Consider the following 23,366-nt stretch of genomic DNA (forward strand, 5'->3'; position numbering starts at 1 on the left):
AGTTGACAAATTTGTGTGTTAGAGCACTTCTCTCCAACTGACAATTTTGGTGCACTTCTCACCATTTGTTGATGCACTTCTCACCAACCTTTGCTTCTGATTTTCTTGGAGCACTTCTCTCCAATCTCTTCATTATTGATGCACTTCAAATTTTCTTGGAGCACTTCTCTCCAATAACCCATGATAAATTTGTGTTTAAAGATTTCTCTTACCCATAAGATCATTGAAGCTCTGATACCACTGTTAGAACAAAAATAAATGCAGAAAAATAAAGAACATTTTTATTGAATAGGAAGAAACAATCTGCACAACTCTCTTAATCCAAAGACTATTAATTGTGATATTTATATAGCAAAAGTCTAACTAAATATAATAAAATCCATGTAAATCTCAACACTTAGTCAAGATTATATCATTATTTTAAAAATTGAAATGCAACAACCTTAAAACCTATTATTCCCAAAATCTTGAAGGATATTATGAAGACTAGATCAATCCTGTTTGAATTAGGTTCTAACATTTTGTTTCCTTTTTCTGTGGAATGCTTTGAAATGTATATAAAATATACATATAAAATGAGTCTATAGTCTGCATTCAGTGCCTTGTCATTTGGGTTATTATAATTGTTTACTTAATATGATTAAGTATGGGTAATATTACTATTAATGTTTGTCTTAACTTATCCACAGGTCGTTTTTGATTCAAATGTCAAATGCATACAATGATTCATAGAGCTCTCTGATTTATTCTTTTTTTGACTTCCTCGTCCTTTTTCTTCTCTGAATAAATGCAAATAAAAGTAGGAAATCCCCCTCATTGATAGTTGTTGAGGCACAAAAACTTGGCAAGTCAACTACACATTCCAAACCAAAGCTTGTAAAATAATAGAAAAATGATACATTCGGCAACGATGCGTGTTTATTGATGCCCCCAAGAAAAATTTGCAAGGCATGGAATTCTTACACAATGAAAATGGCTATCATTTGCATAAATAAGAGTATTTTGTTACACTATGCTTCTCTGACACAAAAATGCCAACCCAAAATGATTCATTTTCTAATACAAATACGTATGCCAAATCTAAATCTGAGTATTGAAGCAATCTGGATCAAAGTGATGTAACCTCACGTACCCACCTTCACCTCTACTGGAGAAACTACAAAACCGTTAAGTGCAAAACATAAATAAGAATTAAAACATCTAAGGGTAAGTCAGCTTTAACATCATTCGGGCAAACATATGGTTCTAGATTAACCTGTAAGAAAAATTCAGTGTTGCATGCTTGAATTTTGGTTAATATATGGTTTACTGCAAAACTTATAATAATCTAAAAATTCTATGAAAGGATATCATACAACAGTAGCCATGTTGATTTTACGTATTTTAAACTGAGGCACCGGCTACTACTATTTTACTCCAAAAAAGAAGTTAATTTAATGTGTTGATTGGTTGTAAACAATAAAAGTCAGGTAGACATTGCACAATGTTTACACAATTTTAGTTCAAAATCTGCACATGCATTGTGAAAGGGTTTTGTAAAACAAAACAGCAGCAATAAACAGAAACAAATCAAAATCACAACTAAAGGTACAGAGAACCTAAAGACTCCTACTTTTTCTTGATAAGCAAGAATTTTTAGTGAATTAGGAGAACATAACATAGTGCATTACCACCCACAAAACTTATATGAGAGGTGGCATGATAAAATGGAGAAAACTTTCACCGTGAAACAAAGCAACCCAAAAAACATAACCCAACTACACTAAGGTAATTAAATGACACAAGGACTTACCTATCCTAACATAAACTTCAAAAAAGATTACAATATTTGCTTTCAAACCCAACCCACCCATTTCAATGGAAGATGCCTGATACCTTGGTAGCATAACACTTCTCAGCTTGAACTTTCATCCAATAAGAATCTCTCAGCTCTCAAGCTTATCACTTCTTTTTGCTTCCAACTCCTACTACATCACCTTACAATTGCCATTTCTAAGCCTCCTTAACCAACAACAAACTTCCCAATAATTACTGTTATTGGGATGATAATGGAGAAGCCCTCCCTGACCTTATCGATGGTCTGAGGCTCAACCCACCACTCTATATGTGGAGAATAAAAGGAAATTTTCAGCTGATGATGATCATGAAAACCAAAAGAAAATTCGATCTTGCTATTCTAATCTGAGTGTTGAAGAGCAATCTGTTGCAGGTCCCTCAGGCGTTGGCTACCCATTTCCATCAAAAACGAAAAAAGAAGAGCAAGCTTCAACAGACTTTGATCCTAAAGCCAGTGACTATAATCGGGATAACTGGTTTGATTCATAGGATTTAGATCAATAAATTTTGCTGAAAACGGAAAAAAAGGTAGACAGAGGAACAAGATCATTATCCCTGTGATTCTTACAATGTTGCTAGAACAAGTACAAAGAAATAAATAGTCGTTTTGTGAATATAAACAGTACTTTATATTCACAAATGCTTTTATTATTTTTTATATATTTATGAGTACACAGTATATGTAATTATGTCTACATCAAAAAAATTTCAGGATATGTAATTATGCAATATGTTTTAGCTGCATATTTTTGAACACATATTTTTTTTTTATATGAAGCCAAAGTTTTAAGTCTCTTCTAAATCACATAATGTAAGAGAGAGTGAGAGTGAGTTTTTTTTACCATTGATCTGCTATATCATTTTTAGGGAGATTAAAAGCTTCCTAGATCACTACTTCAATCATTGATACATCAACCTTTGTCAGGGATTAACAATTTGTATGCAATTCCTACAATTTCTTCTTATATGGCATTAACATTTAAATATGAGTTGATAAGTGTGAGGAGGTGTCTGGCTGTTTATGCTGTTATTTTCTCTTCTTCAGAAGTCTGCTTCCCAACAATCCTTTGAAAAGCTCCGTAATATCTATTAAAGTTGTTAAAATGACTCCCAAGCGTCGTGTGCCAGAGCCTATCTGACTGGAGGAACTTGAAAATTTCAATGTTAATTAATTTATTTGTCTCCTTTTTCTGTATAATGCTTTGAAATTTATATAAAAAATACATATCATGCATAAAATGAGTCTACAATTTGCCTCCAATGTCTTGTCATTTGGGTTATTATGGTTGTTTACTTAAATCGGAGAAATAGAAGTGTTGGTAATATTACTATTGATGTTTGTCTAAACTCATCCACGGGTAGTTTTTGATTCTCATACCAAATGCATACACATGATTCACAGAGCTCTCTGAATTATTTTTTTGACTTCTAGTCCTTTTTCTTTCTTGAATAAAAGCAAATACGAGTTGGAAATCCCCTTCATTGATAGTTGTTGAGTCAAAAACTAGGCAAGTCAACTACACATTCCAATCCAAAGCTTGTAAAATAATAGAAAAATAATACATTGGGCAAACGATGTGTTTTTACTGATGCCCCCAGAAAAATTTGCAAGGTATGGAATTCTTACACAATAAAATGGTTATTATTTGCATAAATAGAGTATTTTGTTACACTATGCTCCTCTGACACAAAAATGCCAAAATGCTTTTCTATCTTCTCCCAAAATGATTCCTTTTCTAATACAAATACGTATGCCAAATCTAAATCTTAATATTGAAGCAATCTGGATCAAAGTGATGTAACCTCACGTACCCATCTTCACCTCCACTTGAGAAACTACAAAACCGTAAGTGCAAAATATAAATAAGAACTAAAACATTTAACAGTATGTCAGCTTTAACATCATTCAGGCAAACATATGGTTCCAGATTAACATGCAGGAAAAATTCAGCGTTGCATACTTGGATTTTGGTTGATATATGTTTTACTGCAAAACTCATAATCATCTACAAACTCTATGAAAGGATATCATGCAACAGTGGCCATGTTGATTTTACGAATTTTTCACTGAGGCACCAGCAACTACTATATTAACATACAAAGATAACAGAAAACTATACCTTTTCCCATCAGGGTTTAAAGCCAAAGCATTTATAGGTCCAAAATGACCTTTCACACCTCCAATTTCTTCCTGAAGAATCTAAAGAAGGAAAGTCAAAAAACATGCATTCAACAAGTTAAACAATCATAAACCTTCACATTACAAAGAAATGTCATGAGCATGAAATATAACCTTGTCATAAAATTTGGCTTCAAACTTCCCAGCACGGTGATCAGTGGTAGTGACAGCTGAAGCATCCTGACCACCTCCAAGCACAACCTGCAGAGCAAAAGGGCAGCTTCCAAGCAAAATTATGTGAAGGAACAAAGAAAATAAATGGAATAAAATGATGCTTGAGATATTTAATCAGCTTATAATGTCATCTACATTCATTTGACTGCAGCCAATATTAATCAATATACAAGACATTAACCAGTGAATCCTATAAAGGAAGGCTGGAGAAAATCCCCTACCCTTTGGCACATGTGCACTAATTGGCTGTCCTTGGGCCTAGAACCTCCAACCTCTTGGCATCAGGCACACCCCCTTACCCCTACACTATACAACGGTCCTCATCCGCCAGCTTAAATGCCTAACCACGCAGCACATTAAAAAAAAAATAACGTGCACTTTCCTTCTAGAAAGCATTCTTTTTTTCTTTTCATATGCATAGTCAAATCCCCAGGAAAAAACCATGTACATATATATTGCCACTGTGAGAACCTTGAAGGCTGCCCATCAATCATTCTTGCATAGGTTGATTCACAAATTTGACTTTGAAGCCACTTTAAGTTAACATGAATAATTCAATCTCCAAATTATAATAGACGGAAATGTTCAGATTACTTTGACCTGGATACATATTTTGATCTTCAAAGATTGTTCACTCAAATAAATTCAAATTCGAAACAATAACAACATATGTATTCCAACAAACCACTACTTCGACAACTAAACCATTTTTCATTATTGAGACAAGTTAGCATACTCATCACAATATTTAATCAGAGATAAAGGTCATACTCACAAACCAGATATAGCACAAGAAAAAAAATGAAGACATAAAGGAGAGTAGAAAAACAAGGAAGAGAAGGGGGGTGGGGTGTAATGGCCTTTCAAATAGAAAATTTTCAAAACTTTCATAATCAGCATAATTGTCTGTTATGCCACCTGTGACAAAATAATGAAAAAAATTGCTCCAATATCACATAAGTAAGATAGTCGATGATACATTTACACTTACATGATCGAGAAGAGGAGACATTGTAACAGCATTGACCGGACATTCTGTCACATATGTCTTGATGAGAGTTAATGTTCTGATGTCCCATAGCTAAAAATTAATACAATTAATATCAGAAGGGCCAGTTGAACTCCACATTGTAGTAAGAAATATTAGAAAGAACAGTAAGAATTAATAAATTTAAAAATATGTAGCTGAACACTACCTTAGCAGACTTATCTAGAGAACCAGAGAGGAAGTGAGAAGACTTTGTAAGTGATGTTATTGTCTTCTTATGCCCAATTTCCCGATCTGACTATTTCAGAAGCTTTCCAGTCTGCAAGTTTGACAGAAGAATCCAACTTTGAACTCAAACCTCAAACAAACCCTTGGCCTTCAACTTTAAACTATAGGCTTTATAGTTGTGAATTAGCTTCAAGTCATTTTTTTTAAGTTTATTTGGGATAGAAAGCAATTATATTATTTTCAATAGAGTTTTCTTAAGTTTTGTAGGTCAAGCATTTGGTAATTTTCAACTGTGGACGTGACCAAATTATTATAGACCCCAGTTATACCTATGATTTTTTTTACAACAAAAAATTTCAGATTTTACTTCCAAGGAACTACAAAAATCTTGCATGCAATCCAACAATTGCAGTTAAACTACAACAAAAAGCTCAACATGCAGTTCACATACAAGTTTTGCCTCTTCTAAACCAAGTCAGCAAAGCTATTCATAAACCATTTGGCCTTTTTCAAGAATCTACCAAACAATTGATTAAAAAGACATTTTTCTGCAGCTGCCTTAGATCTTTTGGGGAGTTTACTCGTGTCCCACCGATGTTACATCACTACAAAAGTAATTATGCAAATAAATAACCAGTTACCTCAGAATCCCAAATGCGAATTACAGCATCCTCTCCAGCACTTATGATAGTCTTGTTCAGGGGTCCCCAAATAGCTCTGTTTATTCTTCCCTGAGGTCCCCTTAGAATAAGCACAGATTCACCAGTCTCTGAAAATGATACAACAACAAATTTAGATAGGCAGGAAACTACACATAAAAATTTCCTAGTATAAACAACAAAGAGCACAACACAAGGATTGTGAAAATCCAATAATAAGTAAACAAGTTTGGCATCTATATTATAATAAATAAATTCATACATACAGATACAATAATACATGTTTGTGAGAGTGCATGATGTCTGAGCTTGGCATGGACAAAAAATAGTTATGAGATATTAGGGATGGCCTCTGTTATGCAACCGAACAAGTTGCATCATATATATTTCATCACTTATGTTATTAACGCTAATATAATAACTTAAAAACTCTACGTCATACCCTTGATACGTCTTCAAACAAAATCAGAAACCCCCAATCTTGCACACACATACACACACCTATATAGAGGTTTTTACTAAAAAAATCTTGTAAAATGATTTCTAATTATCTACCCTGGAATCTAAAGTGCATTCTAACAACTCAGCACAAGCAATGCAAATTATTAAATAATCAAAAGAAAATATAAAATTCAGTTGGGAATGAACAGACCAAAGCGGGAAAGAACTTTTGCGTTGGTCCATGGAAAAGCCAATGTAAGATGACCGAAAATTCATGCTTCACAAGTACTATAGCATTATTATATGATAAGATCATCAGCTACAGTGTTATTATATGATAAGAAGATCATCAGCTTTGCAATTCAAGTTTTTATAAGACTAGATGCGCAGATAGTTATATCTTCATTTATCTGCATACAATTTATTCAACAACATGAACAAGTGAAAACATAAGAGCATTTCACTCTCCATTTTTCTTGAATTAGAAAGAAACATAGAACGTGTAGGGGAGAGGGAAAACAATGCATAATCCATTATATCAGCACTGGTATGCATCCAAATCGCATGGTAAATAAGGCGGAATCCTACTAAATTTAAGTGAATTTGAACAACATGAAACACAGAAAATGAAGCACATCCATCACAAAAAGAGACAAAAAATAGCATAAAAAAACTTAAGGTCACTGGGATCTCTTGCAATGCGTTTTACATGAATGGCAGAAGGCAATTCCATGAAAGGATCAGAGGTGATGACAGCAAGTTTATCACCAACAGAGAAGTCCACAGCCCTGGCAGGCGAATCAAAATTAAAGGAGTACAATTGAGTTCCAGTTTGAACATCCCACAGCTTTGCTGTCTGGTCTGCACTCCCAGTAATAAGGCGCATCGAATCTCCTAATTTTTTCAAAAAAAAAAAAAAAGTTTATTGCTATTTGTATAGGACAAGAAGATACGTAATTTCAAATATTACCCATCAATGCAATACCATATCAATACAATGAGTAAAAATCAACAAACGGCTGGAAGAAAAAAAAAAGGCAATCTTCATAGGGAGACAGAGAGAATAGGACTTGCTTGAGACATCGCAGCACCAAACGGCGCCGTTGTGACCGCGGTAAGTACCCAAACGCTCGCCGTCGTCGGCGAACCAGACGGTGGGAGTGTGGTCTTTAGCGCAGGAGAACAAAAGATCACCTTCTCTATTATACTTCAAAAACGTTAAGGGCCTTTCATGCCCTTTCATCAAAATCGGTCTCATCTTTAGTTGATTCTGATATGCTCCGAATCACAAAAAGGATTAAAGAGCTAGGGTACAAAGAGGATCAAAAGGGCAGGAATTTTCTGTCGTCTGAGGTTTCTATGTTATTGGCGGTTAGGGCGGGGAATGGGCCCCAAGGGCCCAGTCAGGCCATTTAAAAACCTTGGCCCATTAAACATTTGCATGATCTTTATTATTTATACATAGCTCCTTCATAACTTATAGTTAATAGTAGTTATAGACAGCTAATAACCATTAACAAAAAAGTATTAAATGTTAAGCTTATTATTAATTTTTTGTTGCTGCTGTTGTAATTAAAATGAAAAACATATTTTTTAGCACCTAATTATCTTGCCAAGGGCCATAGCTTCCTCTATGAAGACCGATGGGCAGTCTGGTATTGGCCATTCTTAAACAATCCTGCTGAGTTTGGAGAAATTACTGCCGCACATGCCTTTCCAAGTGAAAAAATTATTAGGTACACTCGTTATTCACGTATCAAACAGCATCAACGTTGCAGACTTAAGAGAGGGCTTAACTTTGTGTTAAGAGAGGGCTTGTCTCTAGATAATTGCAGAGTCCTCTCCTGTTAAACATTCTATTAATCTAGTAGCTAAACCAAAAACTCACAACTCCCTTCAAAAGTGGCACTAAATGGGTGAATTTGATGTTCATTCAAGTGCATCAGAACAAGCATTGTAAATTCTCTCTCTTGAGAGAGAGATTTTGCTCACTTTTTTTCGGCTTTCTTTCTCGGATTTTAACCGAGCGATTGGTACTTCCCCTGCCCAAAGGGCAGGAGAGGGCTTCTCTATTTTGCTCCAACTGGATTCATGGCTTTCCTCTCCATATCAGGTTGGTTGTTGATAATTTCGATTTTGGTTTTGGTTTGCGAATCTTGGAGCTTTAAAGGTGGGGGAAATACACTATTGATCAGTCATCTGCTAGAGCTGAGGTAAGGCTCTGTTAGAGCTGGTAAAGTTCAGATTATGTTGTTCTGTTCTAGGTCTAGAGGCATCCACTGCTGCGATGGAAGGGCTATATGCATGCTGATGTCGGGACCTCCAGGGTGGTCTATAGCTGAATGACGCTTGAGCCTGTGCTTCTTATTGCTTGTGATAAGTCTCTTTGAGATTATTGGTTTTGTTAGTGATCTCAACCTCGTTCAGTAATCCAACGTGTTGAAGGTTGCAAGAACAGCGGCACGATGCATCTTTCTCTTCTCCTAGGGTTTCTGAGTAGGTGGGAGATTGGGTTGGGCTGTTGGTATACTAGGCTAGTTTGCGCTGGTTTTGGGCCGCTATTTTTATGTTCTAAGCCCAGCAAATGTGTGTTGCCCTTTGGGCCATTTAATGAAATGCAATTGTAATTCACAAACAAAAGAAAAAGAAATCAGAACAAGCATTTAATACCATATACAAATTAACGGATATGTTACATATTCCCTTTGAACAATGAAGGAGATCATAAGATCATAGTTGTAGAACATTATAATTTTATTTACAAACCACTTGCAACTAAGACCCTTCCTGCATGTGGATATGAGACCGTCCCTTGTTGTTTACCTCAAGAGGCCTTCTTCTGTTTGTATTTTTTGGCACAGACAATGTAGACGAACATGTTTATGACGCTAAGTCCAGCTAAGAGCCAGAAATAATAATCAAGATGGCCCTTGTTCAAGTTGTCAGGAATCCATCCTGGCTTCCCACCTGCAGTTGTGAAGTATGTTACCATAGTCAGAATAAAAGAGCTCAGATAATTGCCCAAAGATGTTGTCAGAAGTGACAATGCACTGCATAAACTCCGCATGGCATCTGGAGATTGCTCATAGAAAAATTCAAGCTGCCCGATAAATGTAAAGACCTCCGCAGCACCTACAAACATATATTGGGGGATTTGCCAAAAGATACTAAGAGGCACAGCAGCATCCTCATCGACCAACCCAAGCTCTTTGGCGAGCTGTAGACGCCTGATCTCTACCAAAGCAGCAGCAGACATGGATAAAACTGAAATGAAAAGGCCAATTCCCATCCGTTGCAATTGAGAGAAGCCCCTCTCTTTTCCTGTGAACTTCCTGGCAATCGGAACAATGATCCTATCATAGATTGGCACCCAGCAAATAACACTGATAACATCAAATGTTGACAAGGAGGCAGGAGGAATGGTGAAAGAACCAATGGTTGTGTCCATCAGCATCCCTTGTTCCACAAACATTGTAGACATTTGGGCATAGACAGCAGAAAAGACGATTCCTGTGGCCCAGATTGGGAACATGCGGACCAAAATCTTCAATTCCTCCACCTGTGTCACTGTACAAAGCCTCCATGGATTGGAAAAGTCACCACTTTTGGCATCAGTATCTGAAATTACAGCAGCTTTATCAAGGCACCTGCAAAGAAAAACAATTTAACTTGTAATTGTTTTGGGGCATTAATTAATGGTAATGAAACTTGCACACAAGTAGTAATAGAAAAATGTCCGTCTAAAGATAGTGACTCACACTAGGTTCAAATAAATCCATAATACAGGGTCAATCATTAAGCAAATGGATAAGATAACATGCTTTCCAGCAACCATTTCACAAATCAAATTAACAAATCTGTAAAAAGTTGAAAAGATTCCAGAATCATTATATTTACTCTCCAATTTTTCCACTAAATTACACAGGAAAGGATTAACCATAAGAGGTTAAAATCTAGGAAAAATTGTGAAAAGACACTCCAAAATCAAAGATCAATGGAAAAAAGACTAGATAACAAATATCCATAATTCTCTGCCAACAACTAGCAGAGCAGAAATTTGCATAATTCTCTGCTACTACATAAAGTATAACTAGAAAGCCTTGTACAAGATAATACGTGCAAGTGGATTCACTTCTACAGCCTTTTAATCCTCACTTAAATGTACCTGAATCTACAAATCCAAATTTCGATTAATGAAATCTACAAACACAGGTTAAAAGTGGATGAATGAAGAAAATTTAACACGGTACTCATGAAGAATAGGTAACTTCATAGTGCAGGCTTACATAAGCCTAACTAATTCATAATAAGTAAAGCATTTGGACTGGTAAAATTCAATAATTTCAATGTACTCTGCATAGAAATTCAAGAAAGCCCGTCATTCAACAAGCTTAAATGAGTTCAACACTGAGAAAAGTAGAATAACTAAGCAGAATGATGAAGAAAATTACTTCAAGCCATTGCTATGCTCCAGCTTTCTGCTCCCTTCAATCGCTGAGCTTCCTTCTTGTGTTTCATATAGGAGACTACTATCGCTGGGAACCTCCAGATTCCTCTTACGGAATGATGCAACCAAAACCTGGCACATTCTTGTAATAGGACTCCCCCCTGGTTTCTGAAATCTATAGAGGGTTGTGCCTGAAAAGAAGCTTGCAATAGCAATGCCCATAAATAATGCAGGAATTCCAAATCCCAGACCCCACCCAGCATTGTCTTGAATATAAACCAGTAGACTACTTGATATAAGAGCACCAATGTTGATAGAAAAATAAAACCAGTTGAAGAAAGATCCCTTCTTCACCCTTTCCTGAGGATCAGTGTCATCAAATTGGTCAGCCCCAAAGGAAGAAACACAAGGCTTGATACCACCTGTCCCAAGTGCAATCAGATAAAGCCCAAAGAAGAACACTGCATATTGAGCTGGACTTGCAGGAGGACATATAGAACCCACACATTCAACTGGCTTTAATGCGGGAACTGAAGCTGAGAGTGTCAAGGTACACATCCCCTGTGCAATTAACATTTCAGTTATCATCAAGTGTACACCCTAAGATAGCATATAAAACACATCCAGGCAACAGTAATCAATGCAGGAAAGGAAAGAGACACAAACCTATTTCAACATAGCAAAAACATCCCAACTCTATCACAATTCAAAAGGTTCATATAACTTCATCCAAACTTTCCCCTAAAATTGTTTCAAATTCTCATAGGGTAGTGGCACAGTCAAAACATTAAATATCTTTCCCCATCAAACAATTCATAGAAATACAAACTATAGTTTGCAAGCAGGCCATCAAACCATTACCAGTCCATTCCCATGTTTTTTAACACTAGAATATTTTACTTTGTACATCCGGAGGGAACATTTTGCCATCAGTACTTCTGGCTTCTTAACGCAACAATCACAATACAAGAATTTGTATCTATTATTTTAGAATACCTTTAGATCATTCTTATTCGAGTATTTCACAACTAGGTTATAAATGATATTCTTAAAAATTGAATTACATAAATCACAAAACATATAATTCTTTTTTTTTTTTAACTCTTTAGTATAAACAATATATTTTGCAGTAACAGTTTTCAGAATTGATAAAATTCATGCAATGCATAAATTTAAAAGATGGGCCAAAATTCAAACAAAAAGCCTTCAATTTCAGTCATCCATTTTTACTGGAGCATTACATAGCCCTTAGAAGGTAAAATTCCTAGCAGAATACGATAAGTTGGATTCCAGTAATAATTAGCAAAGCCTCTCAACTCAACTCAACTAAGCCTTTATCCAAAAAATTTAGGGATTTATAGCCTCTATGAACTAAAAATCTGGGGTACTTTTTTCTTCATTTTTCTTTTTATGGCGAAGATGATTTCATCAAACAACCACAATGTTGACAAGAAAACTTGAGGACAATAATTTGCATGTCAACTCAATGCGAAGTGAAGTTAGTATAAGAGGCCCAAACTCAACATATAGATTATAAAATCATTAGCTAAGGCAGCTAATCGAAATGGAAATAACAACTACCAGGCTTAGCTTTGTCAGATTGAGCATTGTGAGGATGAGTGAGACATGAGTAGTCAAGCAATTCAAACAGGGTATGAAACTGTATCATAGACACACACACACACAAGGAAGTTTAGTTAATAATGTACAATTAAATAGATTGTTGAGAAAGCAGCTATTGTCCAATATCTTCCCCAATAAGCATCTGCCAGGACAGCTCCAATGAGGGGCATAATGTAGCAAGTGCCTGCCCAGGTTGTAACATTTCTAGCCGCAGACACATTTCCTTCGTGCAGCTTATTGGTAAGATAAGTAACAAGATTAGTGGCGATCCCATAATAGGCCAAACGCTCACAACATTCAGTACCTGTATGTTATATGATAAACGTCAAAAAAAATGATGGGGCACTATATACAAGAGAGCATTCTGAAGACCGAAGAATATAATACAGTACCCAAAATGAAAGGACATGCTCTCCAATTTCCAGTCTTCTCTTTAAGGACAGGATTGCCATGAAGGTCAACTGAGCCATCGCCCGTATAGAGCTTATTGCTCTTGTTCTGAAGATATAATATCAAAAATCATACAATTAAACATGAAAAAATGGTGAAAGAAACTAAACTACCTAAGGCAGAAATCGTTGAAACCAACAAATTTAAAAAATTAGGAAAAAAAAAAAAAAAAGCCAGACAAGAGTTTCAAACTTCATAAAACAAAACGATCTTCAAGAACCAAAATCTATCCCCAAAAAAAAAAAAATAAATAAAAATTTAGCTATTCACAGAATCACAATGATTCTCCATGGCAAATTTCAAAATCAATAATAACAATCGAAATCCAGGAACAAATTTCACAGCTTGAGGGAATTATTACTCTTGTTCCTAAGAAATTGAACCATACCAATTTGGGTAAATACAATAATCAATATATGTCAGAAAAGTATACACAAATTTGACAAAACAGAATCAGCTACAAGAAAGAGAGAGAATCGAGACCTGTTCCAGGAGCCCGTCCTCCAAAAGCGATTTCTGTTCCTCCACCGAACCCATGTTAAATTCTACGATTGAACAAGAGGATGATTTGGGTCGATCAATCAGAGAAGAGAAGGGGAGAATCAGATTAAAAAGTGCCGGGCGAGGGATCAATGGATGACGTATAATGTTGAACAAGGTAGGTGGGCCGGTTTAGGAACTTTTGTATTGGCATTCCTTGTGTGTCCAGATTAATTCTGATGAAATTAATATATAATTTAGAATTAAAAAAAAAAAAAAAAAAATATATATATATATATATATATATATATATATATATATCACATGTTTAATTAAACATAAATATATAATTAATTATATAATATTTTCAAGAAAATGAAAATAAATATATAAAATTGATTTTAACTTTGATTCTTTTAATCTCTATTCGATATAATAGTATTTTTTATTTATTTACTAATAAAAAATAAAATTATATCAAAATAGTAAAATAAAAAATTGTAAGCTATTATAATATTATAAATTTTTAAGTACAGAAATAAATATTACTTTTTAGCAATTTAGAAAATATTGTATATTTAAGTCATGAACTTATCTTGTTGGAGAGACAATCAAAAATTAAATATTAAAAAATCATACATTTTAATTATAAAAATAATTAATTGATGTATATGAAATACTATTATAATAAATAAAAAGATATTAAAATTTGAAATTCAACTATATGAAAAATAATGAAAGAGACAATTAATAATCAATGAAAAAATCATAGTTTAATAGAAACATTTTATTATAGTTTAATATGGTGTTTATTATATTTCAAATTATAAAAGTATGATAAAAATTAAGTATTTATATTTTTTTAAATATTTAACATTTATAAATTGATAATAAAATATAACTACACATGCAATACATTTCTCGTATATTATAGAGTTTGTGTGAATTTTATAAGAAAATTTTACCTATTATATTATTTTAGTTGATATTATTCTAAGAAGAACTTGGTATGGATCATGTAAAAATCATTTTATAATATTATATTATTATTATTTTATAATAATTATACCTTATAAAATAGAATAATTAATCAACCTTGAATTTTTTTTCTTTTAATTTTTAAAAATAATACTGAAAAATAATAGCAAAATTTATATTAAAAAATCTCTTTTCTAAGGTACTATGGACTTTGATTATATTTAAAAGTCTCTTTCTGCTTTGACTTTGTTAATAATGAATTTTTTTTTTCCTAAAATACCACAGGTTTTCGCACTTTATTACATAAAAAATCCTTGAATCCTATGGTTCATCAATTATCATCCTCATCTGTACCCATTGGCAGATTCATTTGCCTTGTCATAATCCTACTCTTCCTCCTTTGATTGACTTTGTTTTTCACTAGTCTTGTTCCTCATCAGAATACCTATGAGGATTTTTTTTTGGTTCGGGGATGGGTTTAGTCAATATCTTAGCCCGTATGCGATTCATGTCATTGCTGGGATTCTGCCACCAAGGGCGCTATAGGGAAATTATATTTTAATGGCATTTGTTTAATATTAAGGTGGCATTTGTTTAATATTTAAGGTGGCAGTTGATTCTTGAGGGAGATCAGAATTTGATCTATCATGGGACTCTCATTTCTGTTATTCGCTCCCTTTGGCTAGAGATTGACATGTTCAAAATTTTCATGTTTATTGGAAGGATAACTCGTGTGGATTGATTGGCTTATTTAGCCCATTCCTTCTCCTACGGTTCTATCGAGTTGAATCATCGTTCATTGGGTCTCATTCCCTTAATGCACATTAAGGGACTTTGTGGGTTTGGCTTTTTCTCATATTGTTTATGTTTGATATTTTTTTTTCCTTTTTTTTTCAAAAAAAAGTGTCTATATAAATTTAGAAGATAAATAAAAATATAATACTTTATCTCTCATTACAGTTTTCTATGTTATCACATAGGCAATATGCTTTGATTCCAAATGCAAAAGGATAGTTTTTTTTTTTTTTAATTTAATGGATGAGATTATAAAATAGAGACTAACCACTAAATTGCATTCGTAATGACTAATGGCGCTTTCATAGTACATGGCACCAAAAAGAAAGGCTTTTAGAATTTGGTCAGCACAGAGTATGGGCTAGGGACCATCAAGCGGAAGAGTTGGATAAATTTCACAGTTGATGAAAAATTAATTCTTTTGTAATTATTTTTTAATAATAGAATTTAATATTTTTATTTAAAAAATTAAAAAAATTTACTACTACATCTAACACTTCTTGATATCTTACTCTTTACATTTTCTTGGTTGAAAAACAATTTCTATTCAAGCCGTGGTTAAAATGCAGAAGCTTAATTACGTTCCTTTTCTAGCAGGAACATATTCTTTAAACTTCGTCTACAAAGAGATAAACATTGAAAATATATTTAAGTTTTGTTTATAATATTTAAGACAATGAAATTAATTCTTAAACTCTCATCTCTAAAACATATTTATTGCTTATATAAGTAGTTCATAATAAAGCATATATTCTCATTATCTGGTATAATATAAAGCTTTGAAAACAGAAAAGCTTAGTAAACATTAATGCTGCAGAACAATTTCTATTTTGCATCAAACACTCCAAAAATTCTTTTTTTTTTTCTATTTTGTATAAAAAAATATAAGTTAAAGATGATTTTACCACCACCATCAGAATTTTGGGAATTTCCCAATATTTGACTATTTATGAAAAAAAAAAAAATTCCCACACTTTGTTTTGAATTACATATTCTAAATTTCTAAGTTGATTTGTGTAAGCAATGGCAAACACTAAAAAAAAAATGAAATAAAATAGATTGCTAATTAATTTAACAATTAATTTAGGAATCGATCTAGTCAGTTACAACGAGTCTAATTATAAATAGTAATCGATAAACAAATCAATTGCTAAATTAATTAAATTAAAAAAAAAATACAAGTTTTGATACTAGTAACTGATTTAGTAATCAAAATCGATTGCTAATAGTAATCAGAAAAACATAATTAGTTGGAAAAAAATTTAGTGTCTTTAATTTTATAATTTTGAAACTATTTTATAAATTTTAGTTGCTATTTGCAACTAATTTAGAAATAGAAAAGTTGGTTGCTATTTTTAAAAAAATTATAAAAAAAAAATAAAATTTCAAATAAGAAATAAAAAATTCAAATAAATAAAATTTTCAAAAATTACTAAAATAATATATTATTAATGAAAATTAGTACTAAAAATTAATATAAAAATATTATAAAAAATTACCACTAATAACTATTATAAAAAATATTAACAAAAAATTAAATATAAAAACATATTTATTGTCACGATCCAAATTATGGGTCGGACCTTCACTAATACTTGGGTCAGTGTAAGGCCCCCAAAGCCCGTAGTAAGTCATACTATTTTCCAACCCAAATATAAAGCCCATATTTAGCCCAATTTCAATAAAACAACCGGATAGAGTCCGCCCATAATATGAACCATCCAACGGGAAGTTCTCAACTACCCCGACCAGTAATCTCAAAATCCAATCTATTTGAGGAGCTCAGCTCGCTCACACAATCATCCATAATCAATATAAAATCAAATAGGAGTCCAAATCCCTCATCCAACATAGATATCCATTCACATAATTACACATACATGTAGTTTATAAATCACACCTAAATTAATAAATCTTACAGTTCCAACTAAATAATATGGTCCTATACATGCTGAGATCTAGAATTTAAATTTAACATTACAAATTACGAAAATAATAGCAAGTAGACCTGCGAAGAAGCAAGCAAATTAAAGACGAGAAAAAACTTTTAGGTAACCTGGAAAAATAAGGTAAACAAGAGTGAGCGTTCAACTCATAGAGTAAAATATTAATTTCACATACATTTTCTATAACTATCTAATTCTAATGCATCCTTATAAATAAAAATGCATCATCTTCATATAAGCCATATAGATCAAGTCAAATCACATAAAAAATAATCTAGAGTACTCACACACCAGTGTCAAATCCATATTCACACATACATGTATAGGGAGCTGATCCCCTTATACAGCTCTATTAATTCCAATCCCTATCAGTGAAATCAATTCAAAACTGTGCCTACCCCGACTTATCCATAATAAGGATCGAGTCCCAGCGAGTCAAGCTCCAACCGCGTCTACCCGTCCTACCCATATCCATATATATCACATACACACTAACACACACACACAACTCCTGATCGTCATAACATAATAACCAAGGCAATATCATCAAATATAAATGCAAAATAGGACATGCCTAATATTTAAGTATATACATATATGTATAAGTGATGCATGAGCATGCATGAAATATAATAATATTGAAATTATAAATAAAATTAATATTTACTCACAAATTTACAAGATGTCACTGCCTCAGCTGGGTAGAGAAGGAAGGTTGACCTGCCTCCTAAAATAATTATATAACAAATTTTAAACAAGACTTTTAAGAAACAAAGACGCCCTATTTTTTGTCAGAAATCTAGCAGAGTTCCTCATACACCTAAGACCTACTCAATATGCAAAAATATTCAAATAATACTTCTAAATCTCAATTTTCCACAACTACAACTCATCAACAACATATGGCCCCTCCTGGGCCCTTCAAATCATTCAGTTCTCACAATCTGGAAAAATGACATTTTAGTCTCCGAAGCTAACCTTTTTGCAAAAATCACCCAAATGAGCTCTAAAAATTCTAAAATTTTAGCCCTGCGGTCCTTACTAATGTTTTAAAGCTAATACAAAAGGAATTATAATTTTCTAATCTATCATGAATATTTTATGGATTTTTAATCTAAATTAGGCACTGGATAATTAAGAAAACTTAGAGTTCGGGTTCACCTACGTTAATTCTGACACTGGGAAAGCGTTCATGGCATTTGAAAATGATAGGTACCTTATAACTTTGACTCAGTTCTGAATTAGTTTCGGCAGCAGGTCTGTCCAGCTCGAGAATGCAGTCCCAAGCAACAGTCGAATTTTCGCGATACGAAAGCACTAACGTGAAGCCCATAACATTAGGGGTTAGAATAAAATATTTACAAAATTAATTAAGCTTGTTTAAGGCTCGAAAAATCACTGCGAAATTCGTGGGACCCATCAAATTTTCAGTGTCGAAAAATGTTGAATTTTATGTTGCCACGAAGCCTCATTGTGTAGAGCTCTCTGGTACTCTCGGAATCCCCGTAGGGTTCTCGGTTTGAGAGAAATTTAGCCCAAAAATCAATATGGGCTAAAACTTTTCGGGTAAAGATTGGACAATCCGCTCAATAAAAATTTGTGTTCTTAGTATCTATGGAAAGCTCTCGAGGTGTAAATGTGTTTTGGGACAAGACACGATTTAAGTGGTAGCCAGATCGACTGAAAAAGGGGCGGTACTGTGCGCGCATTGGGGGAGTTTTAAGCCAATTTTTTTGTGACCTGGAGAGCAACCAGCGGCGGGGAAGGGGCAGGGAAGGTCGCCGGTGAGCTTAGGAGGGGAGGGAAAGCGATGGCCAGCAAGGAGGAGGGAGGAGGAGAGAGAAAAGAGAAGGAGAAGTGGGGGTGGTAGGGCGTGCAGGGGAAGGGAGGGAAAAAGGGGAAGGACGGTCTGATTCAATCGGTCTGATTCGATTCTGCAGGTTCGATTCAGAAAGCCAAAAATTAAATTTTTACTTTGCCATAGGACAAAAAATGAGGCTCAAAAATTTCAAAAAAAAATTTAAAAAACTCAAAAAAACTTGTGGAGTCTAAATATATTTTTAGTTTTTTCACGTGGTCTTTAAATTAATTTTTAGGATTTGACAAAGTTTATTGTCCTTGCAAAATCAAACCCAATTTCTAAAATTCTGAAAATTCCAAATAAATTCTCAAATTTTTAGCACAATAAAATATTAATATTTACATGTAAAATGGATATTTTAAAAATTAGGGGTATTACATTTATAAGACAAATTACTAAAAAAAAATTACCATATATATATATATAATAACAAAAAAATTGCTAAAAATTAATACTACAAACAATTTGCTAACAAAAAATATAATTGTATAAAAATTTTTATTTTATGCCAAAAAAATTAAATAAGAAATATGAGAAAGAAAGAAGATGAAGAAGAAAAAATATGAGAAAAAAATTAAAAGAAAATAGATGAGAAAGAAAAAGATGAAGAAGAAAATAGATGAGAAAAAAATGATGAATAAAATAGATGATAAAGAAAAAATGAAGAAGAATGAATAAAATAAATGAGAATGAAAAAGATGATAAATAAAATGAGATAAGAGAAGAAAGAGAAAAAATAAATAGTGTGGAGAAAAAATGAGTAATAAAGAAAGAAAATAAATAGTAAAAAAAATGAGTGGTAATTTATATAAACGAACTAGCAATCAATTTTAGCACCTGATTATCTATTGCTAATTTCTTTCAAAAATTAAATGAAAATTTATGGGAGAAAAATTTTATAACCGATTCGCAATTGGTTGTAAAATCGGTTATTAATAGTAACAAATTTCAATTGGTTGCAGCAATCGATTTGCAAATTGGTTGACAATCAAAATAAAAAAAACAAAAAATAGGCAAAAATTTTTGGGAGGAAAAAAACGATTGCAAAATCGATTGCTAATAGCAACTGATTTTAATCAGTTTTAAAAATCAATTGATATTAGCAACTGATTCGCAAATCGGTTGCAAATAAAAATAAATAAATAGAAACTTTTAGAGGAAAAAATCGATTGCAAAATCGGTTACTGATTTTGCAATCAATTTTAATTGGTTGTAAAAATTAGTTACTGTTAGCAATCGATTAGCAAATCAGTTACAAATCAAAAAATGAGAATAAAAAATTGAGCGAAAACTTTTTTGAAGAAAAAATTTGTTGTAAAAATTGATTGCTGTTAGCAACCAATTTGTAAATCGGTAAATCGGTTGTAAATTGAAAAAAAAAATTGAGAGGAAATTTTTGGAAAAGAAAATTTAGCAACCGATTATAATTGGTTGTAAAAATCGATTGTTATTAGTGACCGACAAGAAATTGATCGTAAATAACAACTAATTTTAGCAATCGATTGCAAATCGATTACTAACTCTAAAGCTAATTAAAATAATTTTTTAATTTAATTATTGATTCCCTAAATTGATTGCTATTATTAATTAATTTTAAAATTGGTTACTATTGACAACAGATTTTAGCAATCGATTTCTTAATCAATTAGCAATCGATTTAACAATAAATTATAAATTAGTTGCTATTAGAAATCAATTTTATTAACCAATTATAAATCAGTTGCAAATAACAATTGATTTAGCAATCGATTTTTAAATTGATTATTAATTTTTTTTAAAACTAACTATTTTACTAAAAAAAATCGAAATCACAAATCAATTACTAAATTAGTCACTAATAATAACTAATTTCAACCAATTATAATAATCGATCGTAAAATTAATTATTTTTTGTAGTGAAATAATAGAGAGCTGAATTTCCATAATCTTCAATAAACATGAAAAATATAAATAATAACCTTCCATAGATTATGTGTAAAGATAATAACTTATCGATGGAGGAGAAATTATATTATGAATCGATTATTCTATATAGATAGGTATATATGAAATGATAAATTAATCATAAAGTAATAATTAATTTATTTTGGATCCTATTATTTTTTAATGTCTGAATAAAAAAATTATGGTTTTTGAAAGTTTTATTGGAAAATAGAAATTTTAAAAAACTTTCCAAAACTAAACTTTAAAAAAATTACAAAAAAATTACGTACTCTGCAAACTTTGAGCTGAAGGATTTCAAATCTTAAAAATTTTCCCATTACTTTAAAAAATCTCTTTATAAATAAAGGGGTGAGGGTCTGAAATTATCGAAGTCGGAATTGAAACTAAATTAAAGGAATTATAACTTTTTTTTTTAACATAAAATTGAATCAAATTAAATAAATAAATTTTTATAAAATTTAAAATCAAATCGATTGAATAATTGGCAGCACCCATCTAATTATCAATGCTAAAGTTTTTGAAAAATTTTAATTTTGATTCCATTTAATTTTTTTTTTTTTTGAAAAAAATGAACACCCTGTTTGAATTAGTGAAAAATAATAGAGAAAAAAATAAAAGTAAAAACTAAAATAAAATAAAATTTCACCCTCAATTGTGTGAAAAAAAAAATGTGGATCCATGCGTATCTTTCTCTCTAAATTAGAGGAAAATTAATGGTAAATGAAGAAAATTACATTTTAATTCGTATAATTATTTAATTTTAATTGCAAATAAAATGATAAAATAGATATTTTATTATTAAAAGTTACTTTTTTTAATTTTCCTTTTTAACATATCCTTTAAGATTTCCCAAACATAGTATAAATAAATCAAACTAAATCACATAAATAAAATAAAATTTAAAAAATAAAGTATTTTAATTTTAAAATTGGTTTAAACCAAAATTTGTTTACCTTCAAGTCTCTTCATTTAATTAAAATTTATTTTAAATTATCCAAACTTGATTTAAATTTAATTGTTATTACCGAATAATAAGTGAATCAATTAAACTTTATATATTTTTATTAATAATTTATATTTTAAAATTGTAATAATTTTTTAAAATATTTAAATTTTATTTATTTAAAATATTAATATTAATATAAAAATATATTTTTTATATTTAATTAATTATTTATATAAATGAATTCAAATAATAATATTGAAAGATATAAAATTAAAATTTAACTAAACTTATTTGTATTATTTTTTTTTTATATTACTTAAATTCATTTTAATAGAGTTCGATCAAGTCAGACATTTAAAATTACTACCTATGATCTATCCATGTTAATTATTACTTTTTTTTTTTTTATTACTTCAAATCAATTGTTAGAGGAATGGGAACAAAATTATTTGAAACACTCACGTTATTATGATTTTTTTATTCTAGTTTATTTTATCCATTAATATTATTTAGTTGACGGTGACTTAATATGGCTTTAAAAGGTCATGGCATTTGATTCCATATTGGTCTTAGTCTTCAACTTTCATAGCTTTGAGCGTCTCTTTGCAGACTATTTCTAAAGATCCTTTGGAAAAACCTTTAACATTTTTCCCACAAATTAAAACTGATAAGCAATTTCTCATTTGATGCTGTGTTGAGAAGACTAGTTAGCTCCCTTTAATTATGCAATCACATCCAATCTTGCACAATGCAACATTTGATCAAGTGATAGAAAAAATGGTCAAATTTTAAATTCTTCATCCATTATTTTTAGGAATAAGTATTCAACCATCAAACTATATTAGCTGTAAATGATTCATTTTATTAAAAATCCAAAATATATTTCCAGATCTTGAATAATATAGCATGGAGATTTGCAAACGTAGTAAGAAATTTTCAAAGACTGTCTTGAAACTTGCTTGGTACGTTCCCTTTCTGCCTTGGGCAAAGAAATTTGCATGGAAATGATGGAACTGGGACACTTTCGGTGGGTAAGATCAGTGGGTTTTGCAACAGCAGAGCAAAACCTGTAGACTGTATTAGCAATTAAACAAGAGATTATGGGGTTCACTCACAAGAGCCATTTGATTGAATCGTAAGGTCTGTAATGGGTAGATGACTTTTCCATTCTATGCAATTTGGCGAAACAGTAAACCCGCAAAACTCTTTCAATACAACGTGTTCAATTTTGGTCTCCTTACTCAATTCTAGAAATGGTCGCAAGAGTTTCACTTTCTTTCCTCGTTCTCAAAAGTCCTGCTTACAAAATTCATTAATTAAATAAAGTAAAAAAAAACTCCATTCTTGATTACTTTGTAGAACATATGGTCCAACCTGAAAACCCAACCCCC

The 23,366-nt window shown here is 31.9% G+C and overlaps 2 protein-coding genes across 3 annotated transcripts; both read right to left on the minus strand.

Annotated features, from left to right (window-relative positions):
* Positions 1-3,354: 3,354 nt before the first annotated feature.
* LOC110668904 (eukaryotic translation initiation factor 3 subunit I) lies at positions 3,355-7,936 on the minus strand. The gene is given in 8 exon segments (XM_058137016.1): positions 3,355-3,672; positions 3,957-4,036; positions 4,130-4,216; positions 5,181-5,270; positions 5,386-5,496; positions 6,047-6,174; positions 7,184-7,399; positions 7,580-7,936. Coding segments are annotated over 8 exon segments (972 nt in total). The 5' UTR covers positions 7,764-7,936; the 3' UTR covers positions 3,355-3,596.
* Positions 7,937-9,155: 1,219 nt separating this feature from the next.
* LOC110668892 (protein NRT1/ PTR FAMILY 8.3) lies at positions 9,156-13,731 on the minus strand. Of its 2 annotated transcripts, XM_021830280.2 has the most exons (5): positions 13,509-13,731; positions 12,968-13,073; positions 12,662-12,879; positions 10,957-11,513; positions 9,156-10,152 (listed from the first exon to the last, which is right to left on the minus strand). In XM_021830280.2, exons 1-5 carry the CDS (start codon positions 13,560-13,562, stop codon positions 9,330-9,332), a joined length of 1,758 nt encoding a protein of 585 aa, XP_021685972.2. In that variant the 5' UTR covers positions 13,563-13,731; the 3' UTR covers positions 9,156-9,329. The 2 variants fall into 2 exon arrangements, with proteins under 2 accessions (XP_021685972.2, XP_021685974.1); XM_021830282.2 differs by lacking the exons at positions 12,968-13,073; positions 13,509-13,731 and having other exon boundaries at positions 12,534-12,673.
* Positions 13,732-23,366: the final 9,635 nt, after the last annotated feature.

Source organism: Hevea brasiliensis, chromosome 15 (assembly GCF_030052815.1).
Source record: "Hevea brasiliensis isolate MT/VB/25A 57/8 chromosome 15, ASM3005281v1, whole genome shotgun sequence".
Lineage (NCBI taxonomy): Eukaryota > Viridiplantae > Streptophyta > Magnoliopsida > Malpighiales > Euphorbiaceae > Hevea > Hevea brasiliensis.

Coding starts and splice junctions, on each gene's coding strand:
- LOC110668892 (XM_021830280.2), bottom strand. CDS start 13,562: ATGGGTTCGGTGGAGGAACAGAAATCGCTTTTGGAGGACGGGCTCCTG. Junction 12,880..12,967: donor AGCATGTCCTTTCATTTTGG/GTACTGTATTAT, acceptor TATAACATACAG/GTACTGAATGTTGTGAGCGT. Junction 10,153..10,956: donor GAGCATAGCAATGGCTTGAA/GTAATTTTCTTC, acceptor TTTTCTTTGCAG/GTGCCTTGATAAAGCTGCTG.